The sequence below is a fragment of the Sceloporus undulatus genome, chromosome 4, assembly GCF_019175285.1.
Source record: "Sceloporus undulatus isolate JIND9_A2432 ecotype Alabama chromosome 4, SceUnd_v1.1, whole genome shotgun sequence".
Lineage (NCBI taxonomy): Eukaryota > Metazoa > Chordata > Lepidosauria > Squamata > Phrynosomatidae > Sceloporus > Sceloporus undulatus.
In genome coordinates, this window is record NC_056525.1 from 177,234,447 (window position 1) to 177,258,245 (window position 23,799).

The 23,799-nt window shown below is 40.3% G+C and overlaps 1 protein-coding gene across 4 annotated transcripts in view; it reads left to right on the top strand.

Moving 5' to 3' along the window:
• The window catches only part of CARMIL1 (capping protein regulator and myosin 1 linker 1), a 193,970-nt gene that overhangs the window by 1,295 nt on the left and 168,876 nt on the right, over positions 1 to 23,799 (top strand). For all 4 annotated transcript variants that reach the window (XM_042461443.1, XM_042461446.1, XM_042461444.1 and 1 more), the window contains exon 2: positions 5,689 to 5,786. In XM_042461443.1, the coding sequence (XP_042317377.1) occupies positions 5,689 to 5,786 (98 nt within the window). The remainder of the gene's footprint in view (positions 1 to 5,688; positions 5,787 to 23,799) is intronic.

Consider the following 23,799-nt stretch of genomic DNA (forward strand, 5'->3'; position numbering starts at 1 on the left):
TCCTTCCTTCCTTCCTTCCCTCCTTCCTCCCTCTTTCCTTTTCTTCCCTCTTCCCTCCCTCCTTCCTTTTTTGCCTCCTTCCCTCAGGGTGACCAGGCACGTCCTCCATTTCCAGGACATATCCTCCATCTTAACCTTCTTCCCAGAAGAGATTCCCAAAACGTCCTCCATTTTGGCCAGGGCTAAGAAGCTTGCCTTTATATCTATATGAGGGTTTCCTGCTTTCATTTGGCCCTGTCCTCCATTTTGTCTGGCGTGTCCTCCATTTCGCCCTGCCTCGTCCTCCTTGGCGGTGAGGGCCATCTGGCCAGCCTGCCTTGCCTTGCCTTGCCTTCCCTAAGGGCCACTTGGGAGGCTTGAAGGGAGACCCCAAGGAGGAAGAGGCGCCTTTTCTTCCTCTCAGAAATATTAAAGGACCCACTCCTCCTTCCTGCTTTTCTATATTTCCATTTGCTTGTCCTGGCCATTAATGTGTATTGGCTTGTCCTGGCCATTAAAGGCCCCATGTTGTGGGGAAGGGGGGAAGAAGGTGTGGCGGAAAAGGTGGAGGTGCTTGTGTTCCCTGAGGGATGCTTGGGAAGGGGCTTCAGGTGTCTGTGGGTCTCTTAATGGTGGTAGTCTGTGAGGTAAAGCTAAGCAGCTCTAGCCCTCCTTTCCCTATTTGACACCATCTTTGCTTTGGAGTAGATTTGCTGGTTTAACCAAGCCTTCCATAGTCTGGGAAATCCAGGATGCCAAAGGATCTTGTAGCACCTTTGAGACCAACTGAAAGAAAGAAGATGCTCCCAGCTTCTTTCTTTCAGTTGGTCTCAAAGGTGCCACAAGATCCTTTGGCATCCTGGATTTCCCAGACTCTGAAAGGCTATGGCTCTGAATCCCACCACTATGGCAAACACAGTCCAGCTTTGGGCACCTGTGACCCAAACAAGCAGGAGCAATAGTAAGTAGCCCCATGAGGTGGGCTGAAAGGTTGCTTCGTCCCCTCACCGCCCATCATCCCCATTTATTCCCTTGGCCAGGACGACCAGATGTCCTCGCCACCAAAGCACCACCGGCTGTAGGTAGGACGTTCAAGAAAAAAAAATGTTGGAAGTGACCAAAGAAAAGCTCACAACACTCATATAAATATAAAATTGTGTTCCTTAGTCATGTGCAACATGGAGGACGTTTTGGAATCCCTCCTGGAGGGAAGGCTGGAATGTAGGACATGTCCAGGAAAAGGAGGACGTGTATGGTCACCCTGCTGCTGGCACTTGGCTTTAGGGGGAAAGCACCCAGCAGCCCTGGGGCTTTTCCAGTCCCCCCAGGTCTTTATACACACACACACACACACACACATATGGGAGGTATATAGAGAGAAACAGATAGATAGATACAGTAGATAGATATGGTCCCCAGTACAGTTTCCATTCCCACTGTTTTGCCTCCCTCTCTTTCCCTCACCCTATCAAATGCATCTCAGTTTTCCTGCAAAACTAAGGGCTCCTTCACCTTCCCTTCTCCAGTGGGAACAAGGTAGGATATTCTTCCTACACCCCTCTCTTCCCCAGATGCTGGCAGATATTGTAGAGCCACTCAGGTGCGTAAGGGGGAGAGGACACTGCCAAAGCATCTGTTGCTATGCACACTCTGCTTGCGCATAGGGGGTGTATTTTATTTTTTAAAAAAGACTTCTGCTTGTTTCATGATTTGTTAGTAGGTGGAGCTAAGATTTTTGATCCTTCCTCCCAATGTTGCTTGCCCTTCAGTTAAAAACGCTGTCCTGTTTTTTGTTTGTTTTGTTTTTAAGAAATGACCAGGATAAGTAGCCACTTTCTGACATGTTGGAAGCCTGTATGTGATGTCCTGGGATCACATTTTCAGGGCATTGTACAATAAGATAACTTATTTATTATTTATTCACTGCATTTATATCCTCCCTTTCTTCCAAAATGGGATCCAAGGTGGCTTACAGTATTAGCAAGTTTCATTGTGTCTCATTGAGTGTTTAACAATATTTCCTTTGCTTTAGCCACCACAAACACAAGCAGAGGGCAATTGCCTTTGCATGTCAGTTTAAGATGGAGTAAGTCCTGGATTCAGTGGAGCTTACTTAAAAGGAAGAGTTTCTAGGGTTGTATCATGGATTGAGCCAGTATGGTGTAGTGGTTTGAGCATTGATCTGTGACTCTGGAGATCAGGGTTTGAATCCACGCTCGGCCATGGAAACCCACTGAGTGACCTTGGGCAAATCACACACTCATAGCCTTAGAAAACCCCATAAGAGGTTCCCCTTAGGGTCTCCATAAGTCAAGCAACTTGAAGGCACACAACAACAAACAAAGTAAGAGATGTATTGGCTTGTCCAGCAAAGAAACTATTCTTGTTTTTTCAAATGCAGCAAATCTACCATTCATCATTCCTCTTCCTTACTGCTAATGCAAAATAGCTAGACACAAGTGGAAGACAGTTTGGCTGGGTTTACCTGTAGATGTTAAAAGCCTGGTGTCCTCTTTCTTAGAAATACAACAGATATTTTGAAAAAGAACCTGTAATGCTAGATAAAATAGGCAGTGTTCTATATATCCTGACTTGCAGCAATAGAGGTGGTTCATTGATAAAACTTCTGGTGCCCTATTGAAATCACCTGTAGAGAATGGATGGAACAGTTGCACTTTGCAAGGGTCATGTAAGCAGAGTGTTTTGAAAGCTGTGTTTGTGGGCCCAAACAGACAGGCCAAAATAAAGCCTCTTTGGGTCACTTTGGAGGTATGGTGTTTAAATGATACACGCATCTTAAGAGGTCAGAAGCTGCGCCAAAGCTGCACTCCAGTCCTTAGGACTGGATCGTGGCTTTGGCGCAGCTTCTGGCCTCTTAGGATGCATGCATCATTTAAAACAGCATACCTTCAAAGTGACCTGAAGCAGCTTTATTTTGGTCTTTCTGTTTGGGCCCTGTGTTAACCTTTATAAGCCACTTTGAGTCCCAGACCGGGAAGGATGTGGGATATTTATGATTACGATAATACATTCTGGCATATTTCTTTGCCTCCTACTCTGTCACTGAAAACTAAAGAGAATCCATTAAGGACCGTCATCTGTACAGCTTCAGCCTAGATTTTGTTTCTCATCATAGTAGGATGTGATACAAGAATAAAATTTGATAAAAGATATAAACTGGTTTTGATTTGTGTGACATACTCATATGTCTTATCTCCTCATCTGAGTAGTATATCAAACCATCAGAAAAGTTAATGTGGTTGGGGGGGAAAGTTGTGAACAATTTCCCAACAGCATTGGGGTTTGATGGCCGTTAACAATGAACAGGTGATATTGTCTGTGGAAACACTGCAAACTATATAACAATGTCACAATAGGTGTGATGGTGAACAGGTAGCTAAACTGTCATGTGTGATGAAACTAAAGCAATGGCAAGGATCAATTCTTGTTTCTAGAACTTTGTGTGAGACGAGGAACTTGGTTGAAATGCTGTTGGATGCTGGCAGTAAAGAGTGTTAGGTTTTTGTTTTGTTTTTTCTATTAGATAATTGGAAGGGAACTCATTAATATTAAACATTGCTAGAGGATGGGGATAAGTAAATTGAATTCAGACTGGAAGTGTCTAAGTCAGGAGTGGACAGGCCTAGAGAGTTGGAGGGCTGTTGCAGACCTTTTGAGATTGCATAGCACTAGTTTTGTGAACCTGGAAGTAATGTTTCTAATCACCTCCATTTCCTGTTGTTGCACAATTTCTGCTCTTTTGAGGTGCCATCCCAAACAGTGATTAAACCCCAGATTGCTTTTCCTCAAAGTTTCTAGAAGTGTGGTATTGATTTCCTAGTCATTGAGGTGGGCAAGGACCATACCAGCCCCCTTCCCACATCACATGCAGTTCGTAGACCCCAGGAGTGCCACCTAAATTGATAAAATGTCATAGGATAGGTGTATTTTAAACACAAGCTAATATACAACGTGGCTTGCAATTTTTTTAACCTATACTGTTATAACCTATATTGTGAGGAAGGTGGTAAATAAATAAAGAAAGCATTGCTTATTTGAAAGGGAAAAAAAGCTGAATTATCTTCCCCTGCAAATATAAAGTATATACTGTGATTAATATAATACCACTTACCCTAACATCTGACAGAGTTCAGCATTAAAGCTTGGTCATACAAATTTGTGTGCTTTGAGGGTCCTGTTGTGTCTTCAAGAGAGAGCAAAATTTCCCCCAGTTTCACTCTGTCCAGCCAGCTTTGAGTAGATCAGCTTGCAGGAGTGATACCTTGCCATTCTACACTGTCGGTTAATGTTATAAGAGACATGATACTAGGATGCATTCATTAAGTTGCTTTAAGGTGGTCATGGCAACATACTGTCATATACTTCAACATATAGCTTCTAATGTTGGTTTAGCTTTTCTCAATTATCTAAGTGAAGTAATTTCTTTTACCTGAACATTTAAACATGTAAAATAATATTTATTAAAAAAACAGATTTGTTAAAAAATCTTTATGATATGTGCCTTTACCAATGACCCAACAGTACCTTCTATTGGTATCTTACTATATGTACTTGATACAGAAACATTGTTCATCCTTAAGAGGTCAGTTTTTAATTAATCACATTACACTATGGATGCTGCTATCTTATTTACTAAAAAGAATCCAAGATGATTTTCATCTTGGATAAAAGTACTTTCATGCTGTATTATGCACTGATATATGCAGCTGTATCAGTGACGGTGGCATCCATGGTGTCTCCAGGGCCATCCCTTAGCCAAAGTGAGGGCTCTCTCGTTCAGCTTTTGAATACCTTGCCTCTAATGCATTTGTAGCTCATTTTATTATCTGTATGCATGACCTGTCCTATGTGATCACTCACATGTTCCTTTTTGAATGGGCATTGGTGATGGAGATTTTGTTATAAATAGGACAGATGCATATGGGGTAGGTTTGTCAGGTAACCCTTACTATGGCTCTCATTTGAGGGCTGAAACGTTTTCCCCATACATAGACTCAATGAAACACCAAAAACCTCATATTCTGGGGTGTGGGAGTGATGAAAAGTACAAATGTTCTGTAAATGTAACCAAATTTGAGTCAAATTACTCTGAATTTTAATCATAGTTGTCAAACCTTTTTATATGATTAAAATGGATTCAGGATTGTTGATGTCCCCCATAACCAACTAGGTGTTTTCATAAAGTACATCATAAAGTAACTTATATTTGGAGAATGTATCCAATATTATTGAACGTTACTGAAAAATGCATGACTACGTTAACTGAAATCAGTACTTTAATTTGGAATTTAAGTAGAACACATTCTTGTTAATAGCCACTTTCTAACAGTTGACCTCATGTGTCCTCAATCTTGACTTTCCTTATTATTATTTTGAAAACCTGGCAAGCCTACATTGTGAGGAAGAACACTGATACGGATTTATAGTTGGATTAAGGAATGAACCGAAAGATGGAACATTGTTCGTGGAACCAAACCCCAACAGATACCAAGGGCTCACTCTACTTTAATTCATACACAGGATTAATAAACATTTAAAAAATGAATTTAAAAAAGCAGGTGACTATACTGTATATGTTGAATCAGTTGAAATCATTTTTTGGATGCAAAAGTTTTTTCTTGTCAGGTCCGTTGCAACATTGTTTGCTGCTTGATAATTAAACCAATTTTGTCTTCTGTATCATTTCAGAGAGCGTGAAGGATGTTATTGGGAGGAAAATAAAAATTTCTGTGAAAAAGAAAGTTAAACTTGAAGTCAAAAGTGATAAAGTGGATAACAAAATATTGGTAAGTGTACTCTTTTTTTTCAGATAAAAATGTTATCCAGCTAGTGGTTTCATGACCCTCACCCCACCCCCCACAACTTTAAAATCCTTCTAGAAGTCCCACAACTGTTTTTGATCGATTCTTGATACTCTTCAGTGAGAACCTGAATACTTTAAAAATGTCTTGTTTTTGTATTTGTGAAAAAGTGGTGGTTGGTTGGTGAAGAATACAAGTGAAGAAAAATTAGCATGCCATTCCCTCTTTAAAAATGGTCAGATCATGACCATAAGGTTTCTGAGGTGCTATTAGCAATGCATGTGGAAATCTACCATAAAATGGTCATTTTGTTCAGAATATTCAGGTTCCACAAATTTGTTTTGAGTGGCTTTCCAGTCATAAGTGTGAGATTGTCCTTGTTTCAAGTTCTCTGCATGTGACCAAGAAATGTAGGGAAAAGGGAAGTGAATTCTTAAAGTATGCTACGATTTGTAACAGACAGAAGTGGTGAGTTGGACTGGATGGACCTTGTGCTCTCTTCCAACTCTACGATTCTGTGATTCTATGATTCCTGCTTCAGGACCCAATATTGCCATCTGAGAACCCTTTCCATCTCTGCACTTGAGAGAACTGGGGTCATGCTGCCCAGGGCCCATCCAAAACATTTGTGGGGGACCAATAGCGCTGTGCTCCAGTATATCAAGGGAAATAGTCCCAATTGGATAATTGCAAGGCAGTCTGCATGGGACTTCTTCATTTGATGGCAGTCTGGAGGCTGAAGTTAGTGCAAAAGGCTGCTGCCCAGTCGGTGAGAGAGGCAACAAAGACTCAACATGTTATGCCTGTTCTGAAAACTCTACGTTATGTCTTTTACTGTTGCTTTTTCATAGTACTTTTATTGTATTAAGCAGGCATTTTAATTTTTGATTTTAGTTAATTATAATTTTAGATTTAACTGGAGATTGTAAATTGTTTGTAAATTGTGATCTTGATTGTAGTTTTTTGTAGATTGTTCTCTGAGCTCTTATGAAGAAAGCTGGGTTATACATCAAGTTAATAACAATCACAGTGAATAATGTCTCCTTACTTGCATAGGAAGCTGTCTGTGTAGTGCTTGTGCATTGTAGCATGAATGGGAAAGCAGTAACTTCCTTTCGCAAATGTTTCCACTTGTCACCAAATTCTTAATAGAAGCATCTTTGACTTGTATAAATTCAAATGCATTAAAATTTAAATATTATTAGTGTTTTTAAAGCAAAATATGTTCTTACACAAATCCTGAGGGAGGAGCATTGTATCTTTATTGCCAGAATTTTCACTTAATCTGTATGTCTAGTGCCAGGGTTTGGCCATACTTGGTAAGTCTCCTTTTTTAGTGTAAAAACTTGCATTAGAAAATGAATGTTCGTATGCAGAGCTTAATTAATTTTTATGCCCAGTGCTAATTTGCATGTGATGAAATCTGTATATCTCAGTTTTTGTGCAAGAAAAGGGCCCCTCTTACTTCTACATCTGAAGGAGAACAAACAGTGGTATATCTAAATAGTAAATGTAGCATTATCCTACCTACTTTTGCAAAACAACAAAAGTGTCTGCTCCACAATAATAATAATAATAGTTTTGAAACTTTCTTTAACAGTGTGTTTTCTGAGGTGTGGCAGATGACAAGGTGTCAATACAAATAGTTTTTATTATGACTTGGAGTCACAGGATGTTTATGATATATTGTAACGCAACTGTCATGGATTTGAGCCATTTCCTCCTGGTTTGTATGTACAGAGGCATACAAGAGGCAGTGGGTTTCTGCTTATGAATTGTTAACTTCCACCTCCCTCCTATGGGAAAACTTTGCTTTCCTCATTTAAGATATTTGTTGAGCATTGGTGATGCCTATAATTAGCTTGTTGAGACCAGCTTTTTAATACTTTCTTTTTTAATTAATTAAAAAATTCATTGCCCCAGGGTCTACTGTCTACATTCCCATGGCTGCTGGTTGCCTAATGTATTCTATTTCTTTTAAAATTGTTTACATATTTGACTGACATATTGATTCAGGTAGCAGTATGTGAGTGAATTTGACTTGCACATAATTTTTGACATTACCAAAGGTAGATGATAAATTTTCTATTTTGTGATTCTCTTGAGACTGTATGGAACACATAACTAGTTCACAATATTTTTTTTCTTGCCATCATTTCTTACTTTAAACTTAACTATTGATACAAGCCAACATATGAATTGGAGCCCAGAAAACAATGGGCAACTGGTGCAGTTTTTTCAGTATCCTGGCTACATGGATCATAGTGCATGAAGTTTCCTAATTGTCTATGGGCTTCAGCTATATAATCCTTAGTCTCCCATACTACTATAGCGCCTCCATTATCGGCTGGTTTAAAAATAATGTCTTGAGGTTGGCGCACAGTTCTTTTAAAGCCAAATTTTCTAATTGTGTTAATTATTCCACATTGTAGGGGATTGATCCTGGGCTAATCTTAATTCTTTAAGGATCATATGTTCAAATGATAAGATATTATGATTTGTTGTAGCTGAATTAAAAGTGGATTTGGCCCTAAAGTTGCCTACCTCCCTTTGTTTATAAGGCTGATTAGTTTTGAAGAAATCTGCAAGCTTAATTTTTCTGAGTAGTCCTTGCACCTCAGTCATTGTTTGAAAACTATTTGTTTGAGATGTGGGGAAAAATGATAAACCTTTTTTAATACCAGAAGTTGGTTAGGGGCGAATTCTCTTGTATATAGATTAACTACCTCCTAGTCTTCAATATTATTTTGCATGGGAACAAGGTAGAAGTCGTAGCCTGTTTTCTTGTGGTATATGTGTGTCTGTCTTGTCTTACATTAAAAAAGATGAAGACTGTCCTGTTGAGGCCATGGAGTCCTCACTGCTAACATTTAGAGAGGTATTACTCTTGTTTTTATCTGGGCTGGTTGCATTGTCAGGTGACTCATAAGCAAAGGATACTGATTTTCTGGATACACTTGTAGGTTTTGATTTTTTCCAATTATACACTTTATCTTCCTGGTAATCCCTTCCTTCTTTTCTGCCGCAAGGAGTGGGGCAGTAAGGCACCTCCATCAACCCCACCCATCCAAGTTCCACATCCACAAAGTGTCCTCTGTGGTTGCATGTCCCCTGCAAGATGACAGAATAGGTGTCCTTTCGGTTCACAAAGTCATTCCATCACCCCAAGGATGGCACAATCAGACAGTGGCAACTGTCTATGTTGCCCACTACTTGTGGAAAGTTGAGCTCAGCAAAGCCTTCTATGATCTGTGGGTGACAAGAAGGGGGAGAAGTGAGGGGATTAATGACAACTCTGCCATACAGGAGATCAGTCCAGGTCATTTCCTGTTGTAGAAACATGAGCAGATGTACAGTAAATGATGACATATTATGCGCAGGTGTGCAGGCATGCCAAGGATAAAGAAGAAGGTTGTGTGACTTTCCTTACCTGATGTGTGTCCCCCAAGTACATGGTCTGTGACAGCAGTAGCTTCTCCATGGCCAGGGCAAACTGCACCAACACTTCCCTCACAGTGGCAGGACCAACCCCAAACTGCTCCGAGGCCTGGTTGTAGCTGCTTTTGTGTGCAAGTGTCCAGATGGCCATGACCACCCTCTTCTCCACCGGAATGGCTTTCCTCATCATAGTGTCTGACCTCTCCAGTTCTGGACGCAGTATTTTCACTAGTCTAAAAGATGGCACAGGGCATTCAGAAGAATAACCTCCATTGCTCATCAGACCAGATGCATGTGACAAACCTGTCTCACCAGTCAGTGATTTTAGGGAGCATCCAATAGCGGTGTGACTGCCTCTTCCATAACATCAAGGTGGCAGCACCGGGGGTACACTGCAGAGTCACTGGGGCACCCACTCTAGCAGTTGTCTCTGCTGTGTCATCTGGGTCATCACTACTGTTGTCTATGTATGTGGCTGTTGGAGTGGTCAATGGGACCATCATTGCAGCAGCTTCTGTGCCTGTGCATTGTAGGCTGACTGCCAGTGCAGGCCACACGGGCAATGTGGCATCCATGATGTCGGTACCTCTTACAGTGTGCAGGTACACAGTGATGCCAACATAGCTGTTCACTTGGCAGTGATTACTTCTTTGTTCCTGCACAGTCTCCGGCTGGAACATGAAAAAAAATTAAAGGAGCACCACGGCAAAGCATGTTTGCTACCGCCCCGTGTGTTTGCTCCATCTACCTTTACAGCATCCTTGGACCTGGCGGTGTGGTTGCTGGGGTTAGAATATGGCTACACATGAGACTCATTCACTTCCCACTAGTGTGGTGGCTCTGTGCGCCTTCACACGCCTGTGGGACCAGTGATGTGGTTGGTAAGCTTTTTAGAAAAGGCAGCTTCATGCCGCCTTTTCTTGAGCGTCTGTATAGCTCCTTAAGCTTCTAAATACTCCTTAAGGGTAATCTCATGTAGAGCATGGTGCAGTAGTCTAGATGTGGTGTAAATAAGGTATGAATGACTGAGTCATCAGACTAAATCATCAAAGTTTGTAGTTAACCCACTAATGATTTGTGTGAAAATATTCATTGTCACAGCTGTCACATGAAAATCCAGTAACAGCACAGTGCTAAGGAGTACACCCAAACCTGCTTTTTCAGGGAGGGCATAACCCTTCTCAAACAAGTTGAAGACCATTTCCCAGGTTAGAGTTCCTACTGACTGGAAGCACCTACATCTTGTTAGGTTTTAATTTCAGCTTGTACACTATCACTGAGTCTGTAATCAAACCCAGGCAATGTTCAGAGATAAAAACTGCATCTCTGGTGTTAGGTGACAAGAAGCAAGAGAGCTGATCACTGCTAGCTTATTGGTGATACTTCAGTCTGAAATGCTGAATGATTTCTCCCATCTGTTTCACTTACATATTTTGAAAAAACATGTGAGAAAAGGTAGAATCTTGTGGGATACTTTATGCCAAAGGCCATGGTATCGGAATAAGAGTTTCCTAGCACCACCTTCTGTATACAACCAAATTGGAACCACAGAAAACCACTGACTGGTCCAGAAGAACTAATAGGGATGTCACCCCCTGTCTAATCCCTGATTCCAGACATCTGCTGGAGCAAACAAAGCAGTTTCAGTCCTGTATGCTGACTTCAGTGGGTGAAGATAATGATAATTATCCAGAAGTGCTTGGAGTTGGAATGCCAGCATCTTCTCAGTTACTTTAGCCAAGAATGCTGCATAAAACACTGGCCTATAATTAGTCAAATGTTCTGTGTCAAGGGAAGTCCTCAGTAAGAAAGGTTCTATTATTGTCTCCTTTTGGTAGGAGGGGACAACCCATAAAGAGTTGTCACCTTTCTTGCCCATTGTTCTACCTTGTCAGATTTAAGATATGCTTGGCCCTTAACGCTTCTAGACATCTTGTCTATATATTTGAAATCTACAGATTGAAAAGAATACTATGTAACAGGACAATCAGTAGCCAAAATTATATTAGCCTGACCTATCCCAGTATTGGAGTCCCACTCAAGGTGATTTTATCCACAAAGTATGAAGCAAACTGCCAACAGAAAGACACAGACTGTTCTGTCAATTAGTCTGTAGCACATTTCATTACCATATCCTTGGGTAGACATAACTGTGGGAAAGAAGCAAGCTTTCTTCACTGCCCTCATAGCCAATCATGAGATCTTTTGACAGTTCCTGGCCTATGTATGATTGGATTCATCCTGAACTATCTTGTGCAGGCACTTCAGTCATCTGCTCTCCTGTTTTATCCAGGGAATTTAAACCAGGGAGCTGGCTCTATCAAGTGGAGAAGTGCTTAGGATTGATAGTGTCTCTCACCCATACATTTCTGTGTACTGTGGATGAGGCAGGCTTTTGACAGTACCACTCACTACGTAGGAAACTCTTCAACGCAGATCAGGTATTTTGTTGTAACCAGTTTGCCATCTTCTCAGAGGTATATACTGGCAGGCAGTTTGAACATCTAGCCGAACTGTGATCTATCAATTATAATGGAGTCGTATGTTACGCTCTTCACCAGGAATGGGGAATTTATAGCCCTCCAGAAGTTGTTGAACCAAACTTCAAGGAGACATAGCCAGCATGGTCAGTGGTGAGGAATGTGAAGAGATGCAACCCCAAAACCTCTGGGGGCCTCACCTTGATCTCCATTCCTGCTCTTCACTTTTCAGTCACCAATTCTGCTGGAAGGCAATACAAAACCCATAGACATTCCATAGATAAATAGCAGCTGCTAAAGGCCAAAGTAACACTGCACATTTAAATGAATAATATCAGGTGACACAAGGTGATCAGTATATATTGTCATGCCTTTAAATGCTGAAAGGGCTCTGTGAGGACAAACACTTACAAAAACATTCCCAGTAGAAAAATGCTGTAGAAGAGAAGCGAAGTTGATATTTCAGGCAGATACAGGAAAGTGAATGATGAGGTTCTGAGTGCCAGAATGAATATCAAAGTCTCTCAGAATATAAACATTTTGGCATGTCTTACAACTAAGCTAGAATCAGAATACTACTAGGTTTTTGAAGTACAGTAATTTTAAACTTCCTAGACAAAGGAGCAAAAATAATTGTCCTCATGTCAATGGCAATTCACCACCTTCCCCTTGATTTATCTGATGTTTGTTTAACCTTCAGGTCAGAATAGCTTGAGGTCATTTATTAACTTGGCTTGTTTTATTAAGAAATTCCACCAAGGAATGTCTGTCTCTTATGCTGAATACCCAAGAGTGCCTCAAATTAAAAGGTTTGAATCTACATGGGAGATCAGTACAGTTACGTGTGTAAGCCTGGCTCTAACTGTAGTTTTTTAATAAAGCATTTAGAATGAGGTCTGATAGAACAAAAAGAGAAATAAGAATGGTAAAATAGCATATTACCCTGTAATCTGTCTCCAGGGTTCAGAGTGTTCATTCCATGTAGGTTAGTTGCCTTTTACCTTCTTCTGTTTCTATCTAGGCAGTTAAAAAGTGGAGGATATATATCTTGGTAATTGAGAGTTGGAAACATGGAGCTGACATTCTAGATTTATTATTATTATTATTATTATTATTATTATTATTATTATGCTTTATTTATATAGTGCTGTAGATTTGCATAGCGCTGTACATACAAACAATAAAATAGATAAGAGTAAACCTGCCCATGGCATACAATCTAAGAAATAATAGCATAATACATATAAATAATACATAACAATACAGGAAAGGATTCAGTAAAACAGTTTATCTGTACCATAAAACATATTTATGTGTATGTGTCAGGAATGGCAATTTTGTTCTTGGGCAACCTGTTGTAATTGTTAATACCTACTGTATATACTCCTGTATAAATCTAGAAATTTTAGTCAAAAATTGACCTGAAAAATCTGTTTCTACTTATCCATGGGTCAATGTAAATACCATACCTTAACTTATCAAAAAAGGAATCAAAGGAATTTTTCTGAGTAGAGTGGCAAAAGGCTAGAGCTTAGTCCATCCCAGGATCACCTAGGACTGACCCCCTCTTCTGTCTTTGCCGCAGCACTGCTTCTGACCTTTTTGAATGGGCAGGAAAATGGTGGCAGTGGCAGCTCTTTGGTGCTTCCCCTCAAAGAATCACTGAAAGGCTCTGAAGGCTTTGAATTTGACAGATATGCCTTGTTTGACAGCTTTTCTGGGTCAAAATCAGACAAATTTATTATATTAAAGTCCATAATAACTGCTAATGTAGTAGCCGTTTTCTTTGCTTTGCCTTTTCATCCTTTTTGACATACATGTGTGCACACTTTCTTAGCCTTGCTTGTGTCTGGTCACCTCCCATATACATTGTATAGCCACAATTTACAATAGCTCCCTCCTCATCCACCCAGCCTTTAGGGTGACCACAAACAGTTATGTCTTCTGGAATTTTGTAAGTTCTTTTGCACTGATTTCCTTTGCTTTGTCCTTTACATCCTTTTATACAAGCCCCTAAATTTTACCCTCAACCTATCCAAGAGTCATATCAAAATCCATAACCCCCAAACTAGACTTATACATGAGATTTACTTATATTTGAGTATATACAGTAAATATCCTGGTCATGTCTGTACCTGCAGTAGCCAACTCCCTTGAGAACAAATATGTATTCTTTATCTTTATCTTTTATTTTTACTTTGTGTAATTTCTACCAGACAAACTAATGCTCCCTTTTCAAATTAATAAAAAGTTTTAAGAAAAGCTAGCCTGAATTGGTAAGGAATTACATGGCCTTTTTTTTGGGGGGGGGGGGGGGGGGTAATTATAGCCTTATTTATTTATTTCAAATACTTCTGTATCACCTCCCAGCCCACAAGGGATCCTAAGGCAATAAACCCTTGACACCAGTCTTCCTCCCTCCCTCTTTGCCTCCCCCCCCTTAACACAGAAAGTAAAAAATTGCCTTTCTATTTACTTATCAGACTTGACCCAGTGGCTGTGGAGACCTCTAGCCACCGGCAAAAAAATTGTGAGAGTTCTGTTTCTGACTGTTTTGATTGCCTAGATTAGACAATATTCTCATATTTTTAAATCATCCCTTACCTCCAGGTTAGAAATGGCAAATAATGTGTAGGAGTGTTAGAATTTAAGTGGTGGTATGGGAAACATGACATCTAACCTTTCCCTGCAGCCATTTTTCTGCTAAAAATGCCCTCCAACCTTTAAAGTGGGGGCCCACAGAAAGAGAACCAGTCTATAAACATGTGTCTGCCTGGTTGATTAAAGTATGTTTGTGTTCATGTGCATGTGTGAAGATTAGAGAATACAATTATATACTGTACATGAAGGAACGCTGAATCTATCCCTGCCTTTCTTATGACCTGTTGATTCAGACTCTTTTCTCCCTACCCCATTGTGGATAAAACTGCTTGAATCAACAGTAGAGAAGCAAGGTGGGAGGATACTTCACTGTCTTTAACCTCCATGACTTTTGCAATGTCAAAAGCAAATCAACCACCTCTGCTTTACATGTCAATGAGACAGGCATGAAGAAACATGGCCATGCCATGTTTAGGCAAGGGCTATTTTCCCAACATAGGCCACTAGTTTTTTGTGGGTTTTTTGGGCTATGTGGCCATGTTCAAGAAGAGTTTCTTCCTAACAAGAAACTCTTCTAGAACATGGCCACTTAGCCTGAAAAACCCACAAAAAATCTATGGATGCCAGCCATGAAAGCCTTCGGCTTCACATAGGCTAGTAGGTTTCATTGCAGCTATTGTTGGCTTACAACTTAACCTGTTTTAGAACATGTGAATATGCTATTCTGTTTGTCTGTTTAGAAAAGCAGTTGTTTTTCAGTAAAAAGCTTCTTTCTCTGGCATTAACTCTGCATTCAAAGGCTTGACTGATTTGTTTGTGGGTTTGTTACTTTTATAGATGGTTTTAGGTAGGAATATGACCTTTCCTGAAGGGGCCGGTGTCAGCATTCCCCTGATAACTGAGAGGATTTTTTTTTTTACTTGAGAGTCTCCAGTTTCTCCCTGGTCCATTTGGGCAGATACAGGCACATCTAGAATAGGAGATTATTCAGATGGATTATGATTCATAGTTTTGTAGTGTTGTGTATTCTGTTGTGAGGCTGTAGTCCCAGTCGTACTTTAAAATGTGTGTGTGCATGCTTAAGTTGCCTTTTGACTTATTGTGACCTAATTAATTTCATAGAGTTTTCTTTGGCACGGAATACTCAGAGTTGGTTTTAACAGTTCCTTCTTCTGAAAGAAGCACATGCTATTTGTTGTTCATATTCTATCCAAGTACTAACCTGGGCTGGCCATGTTTAGTTTACAAGATGGGATCTGGTGCCTTTAGGATATTTAGGCATAACACTGGATGTACAGTTTGGGGATTGCAAGTTGACAGATATAGGTAAAGGTAGCAGATATCAAAAGCATTTGTGCCAAAACCACAAAGCTTTTTCATAGTGCAAATCATTGTGTTTACTAAGAAGTTCCATTGCCCTCAGTTGAGTTTTCTTCTAGCTCAATAAGTATTATAGCAGGGGAGTATATGTATAGTCCAATTACCTATAGATGGCTACAGCGTAGATCATTCATTATTGTTGACCATTCAGTTGGACTTCAGTGGCATTTCAAGGACCACAGGTACCTTACTCCTGCAGGGTTCCATTTTTATTAACCATATTTTTAAAGTGCCTCTGTACAATGTCATTTCATAACACATTCTTATGTCAACCTCATTAATTTAGTAGGATTTTCTTAGGCAGGGAGCACTCAGAGGTAGTTTGCCTTCCTCTGAAATAAAACCTGCAGCACCTGGTATTCTGTGGCAGTCTCTCATCCAAGAACTAACTAGAGCTGACCCTGCTTAGCTTCCAAGATCATATGGGTTCTGGTGCTTTCAGGGCCCCTTATATTCTAATATCTATATTTTAAATAATTTTCTTCCCTGTATTTCCTTTAGCGTGTCTGCTTTGCTATGTTTTCAGTGGAATTTTTTATCCTGCTAGTTGAAATTGAGCATCCAATTGAAATTGAAATTGACAAATGCATCCTAGCATTCAGTCCTTTTAGATATTGTTGTAGTTTTTTAGAACCTGACATCCTTTCAGTAATTGCTAAATCATTATTTTTGATCCTTTTTGTTTCAGCTTGACACTTAGCAACTTAGGAGAGCTTGAGTACATGTAACTATTAGTTGAGTAAGTGTTAGTGTCACCACATATTTTCCTCCTCAGGGAAAGAAGCTCCATTAGGTGTTTTCCAGTGTCACGGTCTTTTTAACCCAAGAGAATGAAACAAACTTTAAGAAGAAGTGGGATTTTGATTAAGGAACAAAAACACCACAAATATATTACAGCTCATCCATGCAATGGTTGCTAATACTGAATGACTTGAAAGTTTAAGACCTAATTATTCAGGCAGGCCTTTGGCATCTTTTCTGATTTCTTGCTGAGGGAAGCTTTTACTGGATAGGTGATGGAAGCATCCTTGTGTTCATCCATTTGTAATTGTATTTTTAAGCTTTGTGTTTTGATTGTATTTCTTTATTTCTTTGGTTTACCACAGTTAGCTAACTGGGCAGCTGTTTATTGGCAGAAAGGCAGGGTTTTAATGTAATAAATGTTAATTGCTTGATATAACTCTGTTGTTTCAAATCCCCTTCTGGTAGATGTTGGCCCATCTGTAACCAGTTACTCCTGGTAATTTCTCCCTTATATACAGTATCTTCAGCACTAGTCACTAACTGAAGGCAAGATATATTGATCTTAATTTAAGATTGAGTCATTTTGAGTTATTAATTCCCAGTGTGCTGAACAGTGCCACATCGAAGTATGTTTTAATAGCCGTCTGCATGGGTCTGTAATTAAAAAAATACTTCTGTGTGACACTGTTCAGCAACCTGCATGAACCTGTAATGAGATCCTGCATGGTGTAGTGGTTTGAGCATTGGAGACTAGGGTTCGATTCCACACTTGGCCATAGAAACCCACTGAGTGATCTTAGGAGAGTTACACACATTTAGCCCCAGAAAATCTGGTGATCGTAGGGTCACCATGAATCAGAAAAGACTTGAAAGTACACAGCAACAACAAAAAATGAGCCTGTAATATCTCAGTCATTGCTCTGAGACAGACAGACAGACAGACAGACAGATCTATAAATCTATAAATGTTTCTCACCATAACTAAACAATTAATTCTGGCCTGTTACAGACTGCCAAAATAAAGCTGCTTCGGGTCTCTTTGGAGGTATGCTGTTTAAATGATGCACACATCCTAAGAATCCGGAAGCTGCACCAAAGCTGCACTCCTATGCTTAGGAATGGAGTGTGGCTTTGGCGCAACCTCCGGACTCTTAGGACCCATGCATCATTTAAATAGCATACCTCCAAAGAGACCCGAACGAAGCAGCTTTATTTTGGCAGTCTGTAACAGGCCTCAGAGACTCTTAACTGTGATTAGAAGGTAAAGTATAAGACTAAATTATTTCTGAAAATATTCCATGGCTAATGATTAGGCGATTAAGGAATTCATCTGGGATTTGACCTTCCTGGAAGAGGTTGTTAACATTATAAAGTATCAGGAAGCACAAACTGAGAAGGAAATCCATAAAGAAACCTTTCAAAAACATTAGAATATTTTATTATGTACTCACTGATAATTGTATCTTTGCTGTGTAGGGGAATTTTTTGATAGATGTTGTGACCAACTGGTATATCTACACTTCAATCCCTGTGAAGTTGGAGAAACTGGAAAACACCCTTTTGTCTGTTCCTCAGAGATAGTGCCACCACTGTTCACATTTTAAATAATTCTTATAGCATCATAGAATTGGGGGCTGCATGAGCCATTGAGTCCAACTCTCTGCTTAGTGCAGGTCTCCAACTATAGCATCCTCTGTAAGTAGCTACCCAACCTCTTTTTGAAAATGTCCAGAGAAGGATAACCCACACCTCTCTAGGCAGTTGGTTCCATTGCTGAACTACTCTTACTATCAAGAAGTTACTTCTAATGCTCAGTTGAAATCTTTTCTCCTGTAACTTCAGATCATTAGGTCCTACATTCTATGGCAGATAAAACAGGCCTGCCATCTCATCAATCATGTTTCCTCTCAGTCTTCTCTTTACCAGGCTGAGTATGCCCAGCTCTTTCAACCTTTCTTTATACGTTTTCTTCCCCATATCTCTTATCATCTTTCTTGCCTTTCTATAAACCTGCTCCAACTTGTCTATATCCTTCCTAAAATCAGGCATGCAGGACTGAATGTAATAGTCTTGATCAGGCCTGGCCAGCTCAGAATATAGTCTAATTAATTCCCTCAACTTGGAAACTATGGTTCTATTAACACAGGCTAAAATAACATTCACTTTCTTTAAAGCAGCATCACACTGCTGGCCCATATTCAGTTTATAATTAACAATAATGTCAAGATTTCATAGGTAATACTGCTGAGCCATGTATACCTCATCCCATACCTGTGTATTTGGTTTTTGTGGCCTAAATGTAGAATTTTGCATTTATTTCTATTGACTTTCATTTTATTAATTTCTGCCCATTTTTCTAGTTTATCAAGGTCCTTTTGAATTCTGTACCTATCTTCTAATGGGTTAGCTACTCCTCCCAGTTTTGTGTCATCTTCAAATTTGATAAGGATCCCCTCCACCTGTCATGTAAATCACTGATAAAAGGTAATGGTCTTAAGACAGAACCCTGAAGCACTCCACTTGATCTCACCTTCCAGTCTGAAGTGCAGCCATCGATGATGAGCATGTTTTTCCAACCAATTATGGATCCATCTTTATGTAAAAAAATTATTTATTGATACATTATATATCCATAAAGACATATATATTTTATGGATACATTATGGAGTGTGTGTTTTAGTTATGTTTTAACTTTTTGTATGTTTCTATGTTAACTTTATACTATTTTAATTAGATGATTTTAATCATTTTAAAATTCTTATCATAATTTTTTTAAAATGTTTTTATCGTGAGCCACCTTGTGTCCTTTTCTGGGAGAAAGATGGCATAAAAATGAAACAAACAAATAAATGAAATCTTACAATATTACCATCTATTCCATATTTAATCAGTTTGCTAGTCAAAAAACTATGGGGGACCTTATCAAATGCATTGCAGAAATCCAGATAAATGACACCCACAGCATTCCCACTATCTATTAAACAAGTGACCTGATTTTCGGGGGTGGGGGTGGGGTGGTATTAATTTGGAAGGATTTGTTTTTGACATGGGTATGCATGATTTTATTTGTTGGGGTGGGCAGAACCTTTTTCAGAACAATTTTTTTAACTCTTTACCCATCAGGCTAGAGTTGCCAGCATGTGGATGAAACCAATTTTTAGATCAGATCAAAAAGTCAAATCAGTTCCAATTCCCAATTCCATGTTTATTGAAGAGTCGAGCAGAGAGATATTTAGCAATAATCAGCTATGTTTGAAATGAAATAAAATAAGATAAAATGAAAAACAAGCAAAGGTATCAAGACCGTAGGAATAATGTATGAAGTTTTCAGTGCAAGAAGAACTCCAGATCTAAACCACTCTTGCTTGTTTGCTGTATAGTTTACAAAAAAAGTTATACCTCTTTGTGGACTGGTAAGCTCTTCCCAGAAGGGGAATTCATACTAGCTAATCAGTAGCCCTTGGATAGCCTAGCCTTCCTGGTGATTTCTGTGAGTCAGCCTGGAATGTGGCTGGAAATGCAAATTAGAGTGTATATCTGCTTGGCCCTGCAGATATATTTCCAGAGGGTAAAAGAGTGGAAAGTTAGATGTTTTAGGGATGTGTGCACTGATTTTATGGCATATTCTATAAGAGATGAAATTCCAGCTTGAGAAATATAGTTAGGCTCCATGTTAAGTCTGTTTGCATGTCTGTTATATTAGGCTGATTAGCTCCAACTAAATTATAAATTTGCAACTATATCATGCGACTTTTACTTTAATTACTTGGTTTACTTCTCAAGTATAGGATTGTAAATTTAATCACATGTTTGTTTGCTAGGGACCATTTGCCATAGGTGATTGTTGTTGTTGTTGCTCTTGTTGTGTGCCTTCAAGATGTTTCTGACTTATGGTGATTCTATCATGGGGTTTTCTGAGGCTGAGAGTGTGTGCCTGGCCCAGCATCACCCATTAGGTTTCCATGGTTGAATGGGGATTTGAACTCTGGTCTCCAAAATCATAATCCAGCACTCAAACCACTATGCCTTAGACAGCTATGCTTAAAAAGTATGTTCATCCTAGGCTACTGAACTCAGGCCCTGTACAGACCAGCCTAAAAGGCTGGCCTGAGGATGGAGTCAGGGTGTCATGTCCAGATGATACATGCCCTGACTCCACCCCCAGGGCACCATGACACCATGCACCTCTCCATGCAGAACGTGGCATCATGGCACTCCTTCCGTGCTGTGTCCATACGACACAGCACTGAAGGAGTGCCATATAGCCGCACCACTGCAGCTATGGTGCCCTTTCGAGGGTGCATAAAGGAGCCACTTTTTGTGGTGTGAAGTTGCTGTAGCCCCGATCCTGCTAGGAAAGGGGTGGCGTCCCACCGCCCCTTTAGGGCAGTCTGTTGAACCCTTCAGTGCCTGTCATCATTTTCCTGTTGAGCCCAGGACTATTTGCTGTGTCCTGAGAAGGGCTAAGAAAAAGCATTGTATCTTTTGAGGACTAATGCTTTGTTAGGATGATGAGACTTTTTAAAGGGTAAAGAACATAAACAGTAGAAAGAGAACAACAGTATGGGAACCATCTGTAAAGTCTGTATGGTGACACCACATTTTTCAAGCACATATGTCTAGGGTTGGCAACATAGCAGTTGCTTCCATGCCCCCAGGCCATCCAGTGTGCCCACAAGTTGCTCACTCCCTTCTTCCTGATGCTATATGCAGCTTGAAGTAAAAGCAATATATTTTTTCTTACACTGGAGTTCAGGAGTTGTGGCTACAGCTTTTTCACTAGAACTCAGCAGTTTTGAGAAGTAGAGAGCATTGCTTTTCGTTTTTATTTCCCATGCTGAATGGATAGATCAGGAACAGAAGCAGTCCCTTAATACATATGGATTCTTCCATCTTGGTCTAACTCTGTCTATCCACTGTTGGCTAGCAAGCAGTGTTGAAAAACTGCTGCATACCTAGTGTTGGCTCTTTCCTTCTTGATCTTTTACGAGATGTAACATCCCTTCTTACAGAGGGCTGACAGCAGCTTATGGGAATCTTGTCAGTACCAAAGAAGGGAATAAGAGACCTTTCCATTCTAAACGCTAGTACTGGTGTGGGGTGTTGCAGTTTGGCTCTAGATGGGCTTTTACCACTGCAGACATTCTGGAGATATAGAATTCAAAGATATAGCAATGTTTGTCTGGAAAATTTGAGACTAACTGAAAGAAAGAAGCTGGTAGAAGGAGCTTTTGTAGACTTGAGCCTACTTCCTCAGATGCATAAGGTGTAGTGGAGAGTCCAGAGGCAGACCTATATAAGCTGGTTGTGTGTGAGAATGTAAATTGAAATTTAAAGTCTTGTGGGTATGGAGATGAGCTGGCAGGTTAAGTTTTAACAATGGCTGTTTGGGGACAAAGGCAGGAGAAAGAATGTTGCTTAAAGCCAAGGAAAGTAGATATGAATGAATATTGGTATGTGGTGGGGGAACCATAGAGGACATGTGATGAACTGGTCAAGATTGCCCTCAGGAGGGTAAGGGGTTAGTTAATGTTGACATATGTGTAGTGTCAGGAACCATTGTCTCTGTTCAACCCACTGCTGATGGATGGGAATTTGTGGTTACATTCCAGTTCTGCTATATATCTTTTGAATCTTCCTTTGTAGTTCTTTTGTTCAAGGACTGCTGCAGTCATTTCCTGGCACACTACACACATTTTCAACAACCATTGTTAAAATTGAACTTGCCACCACATCTCCATACCTACAAGCTTTTCAATTTCAGTTGACATTCTCACACACAACAGGCTTATATAGGTCTGCCTCTGGACTCTCCACTCCACCTCATGCGTCTGTGGAAGTAGACACAAGTCTATGAAAGCTCATGCTACCAGCTGCTTCTTTCAGTTCGGTCCTATGCAAACCGGCAATTTGGGCTGGGTTGGGGGCAGAGTTGAGGCGTAGCGTCTACACAATGCACATCTCAGCTCTGCCCCCAAGGCAGTGTGATGCCATGCACCACACGTGGCATCACAGCACTCCTCTGACGCTTTGTCTGCCTGACAGTGCCGAAGAAATACTGTAAAGCCGTGGAGCTGCAGCTATCATGCCCTGGAAAGGCCAGATCAGGGCCGCAGTGTGCAGTTGTTGCGGCCCCAGTTTGGCTGTAAAAGGGGCGGCTGGAGGCCGTCCCTTAGGGGCTGTCTGCACAGCCCCTTAATTTCAAAGGTGCTACAAGATCCCATTGCATTTTGGAGATATGGAACTTTGCACTTCCACAGAGGGAGCTTCGCAGACAAGATTGCCTCAGTTGAGAGAGGGAGAAATGTGTTTTGCAATGGGTAAGAAAAATGTGTTTCCCCCCCTTCTTGGGCCATTTCACACTGTACACTTATAGCCCCATGATTCTATTTTAATTGCCATGGCAACATTCTGTGGAGATTTGGAGTACAGGGAGTTAGGGAGCTCTAGTATATCACCCAGCTCCAGAGCCCAGGATTCCACAGGATGTGGCTATGGCAGTTAAAGTGGAATCCTCTTGTTCCACTTATGTAGAGTGAAAGGGCTCTTAGCCTTGCTGCTATGAGTGGTCTTTTCTAGAGGGTGAATCTGCTTTTCTCCTTCTTGTAACACCTGAGATTTGTCAGGACTGAACAAGAGAGAAAAAGAGAAAAAAGGAGCTGTTAACTGACAGGCATTTTCTGTAAACTGTGTGTAAAAAGAGTTGAAAAGAGGAAGGGAGAAAGAAAAAAAGCAGGGAGAGGGCTAAAGCATGAGCAAATGCAACAGATTCCAGAATGTGCTACCCAGTACTCAATGGAAAGGGTTATTCCAGTTCATACAGGACAATGAATTAAAAAGCTGTGTTGTGAAGTCTGTATCATTCTGCAGAAGGTGATTTTGTTGTAATCTTAAGGGATATTAGAGTCAATGCTACGCTGCAATTTTGGACAATGTTATGTTTGTTTGGTTAATTAATTAATTTAATTAATTTAATTAATTAATTTAATTAATAGGCTTAGAAAAGGGAAATCATTGATTCTGTGAGAATGTTGCAAGTGTTGTATTTGTTTTCCCCATTCAATGAGCTGATTCTACGCATGATGCCAGACATGTGAAAAACTCACCCATATGATTCCCTAATGCCTGGTATTGCAACTACACTGAATTTCCAGCTTTTGTGCTTGTCCCAATGCCAGTGCAGCATTTGCCATGGATTTCTAGTATGGCAATTCAACATATGTAAACAAGTTAACACTATTTAGCCTTATGAGTAGGATTGCCATATACCGCCTGGGGGCGGGACTTTCCCGGTTTAGGGCGGGTCTGCACGGTCCCACCCCAGTTTGCCCCCACAATTTCCCTCGCCCCCGGGT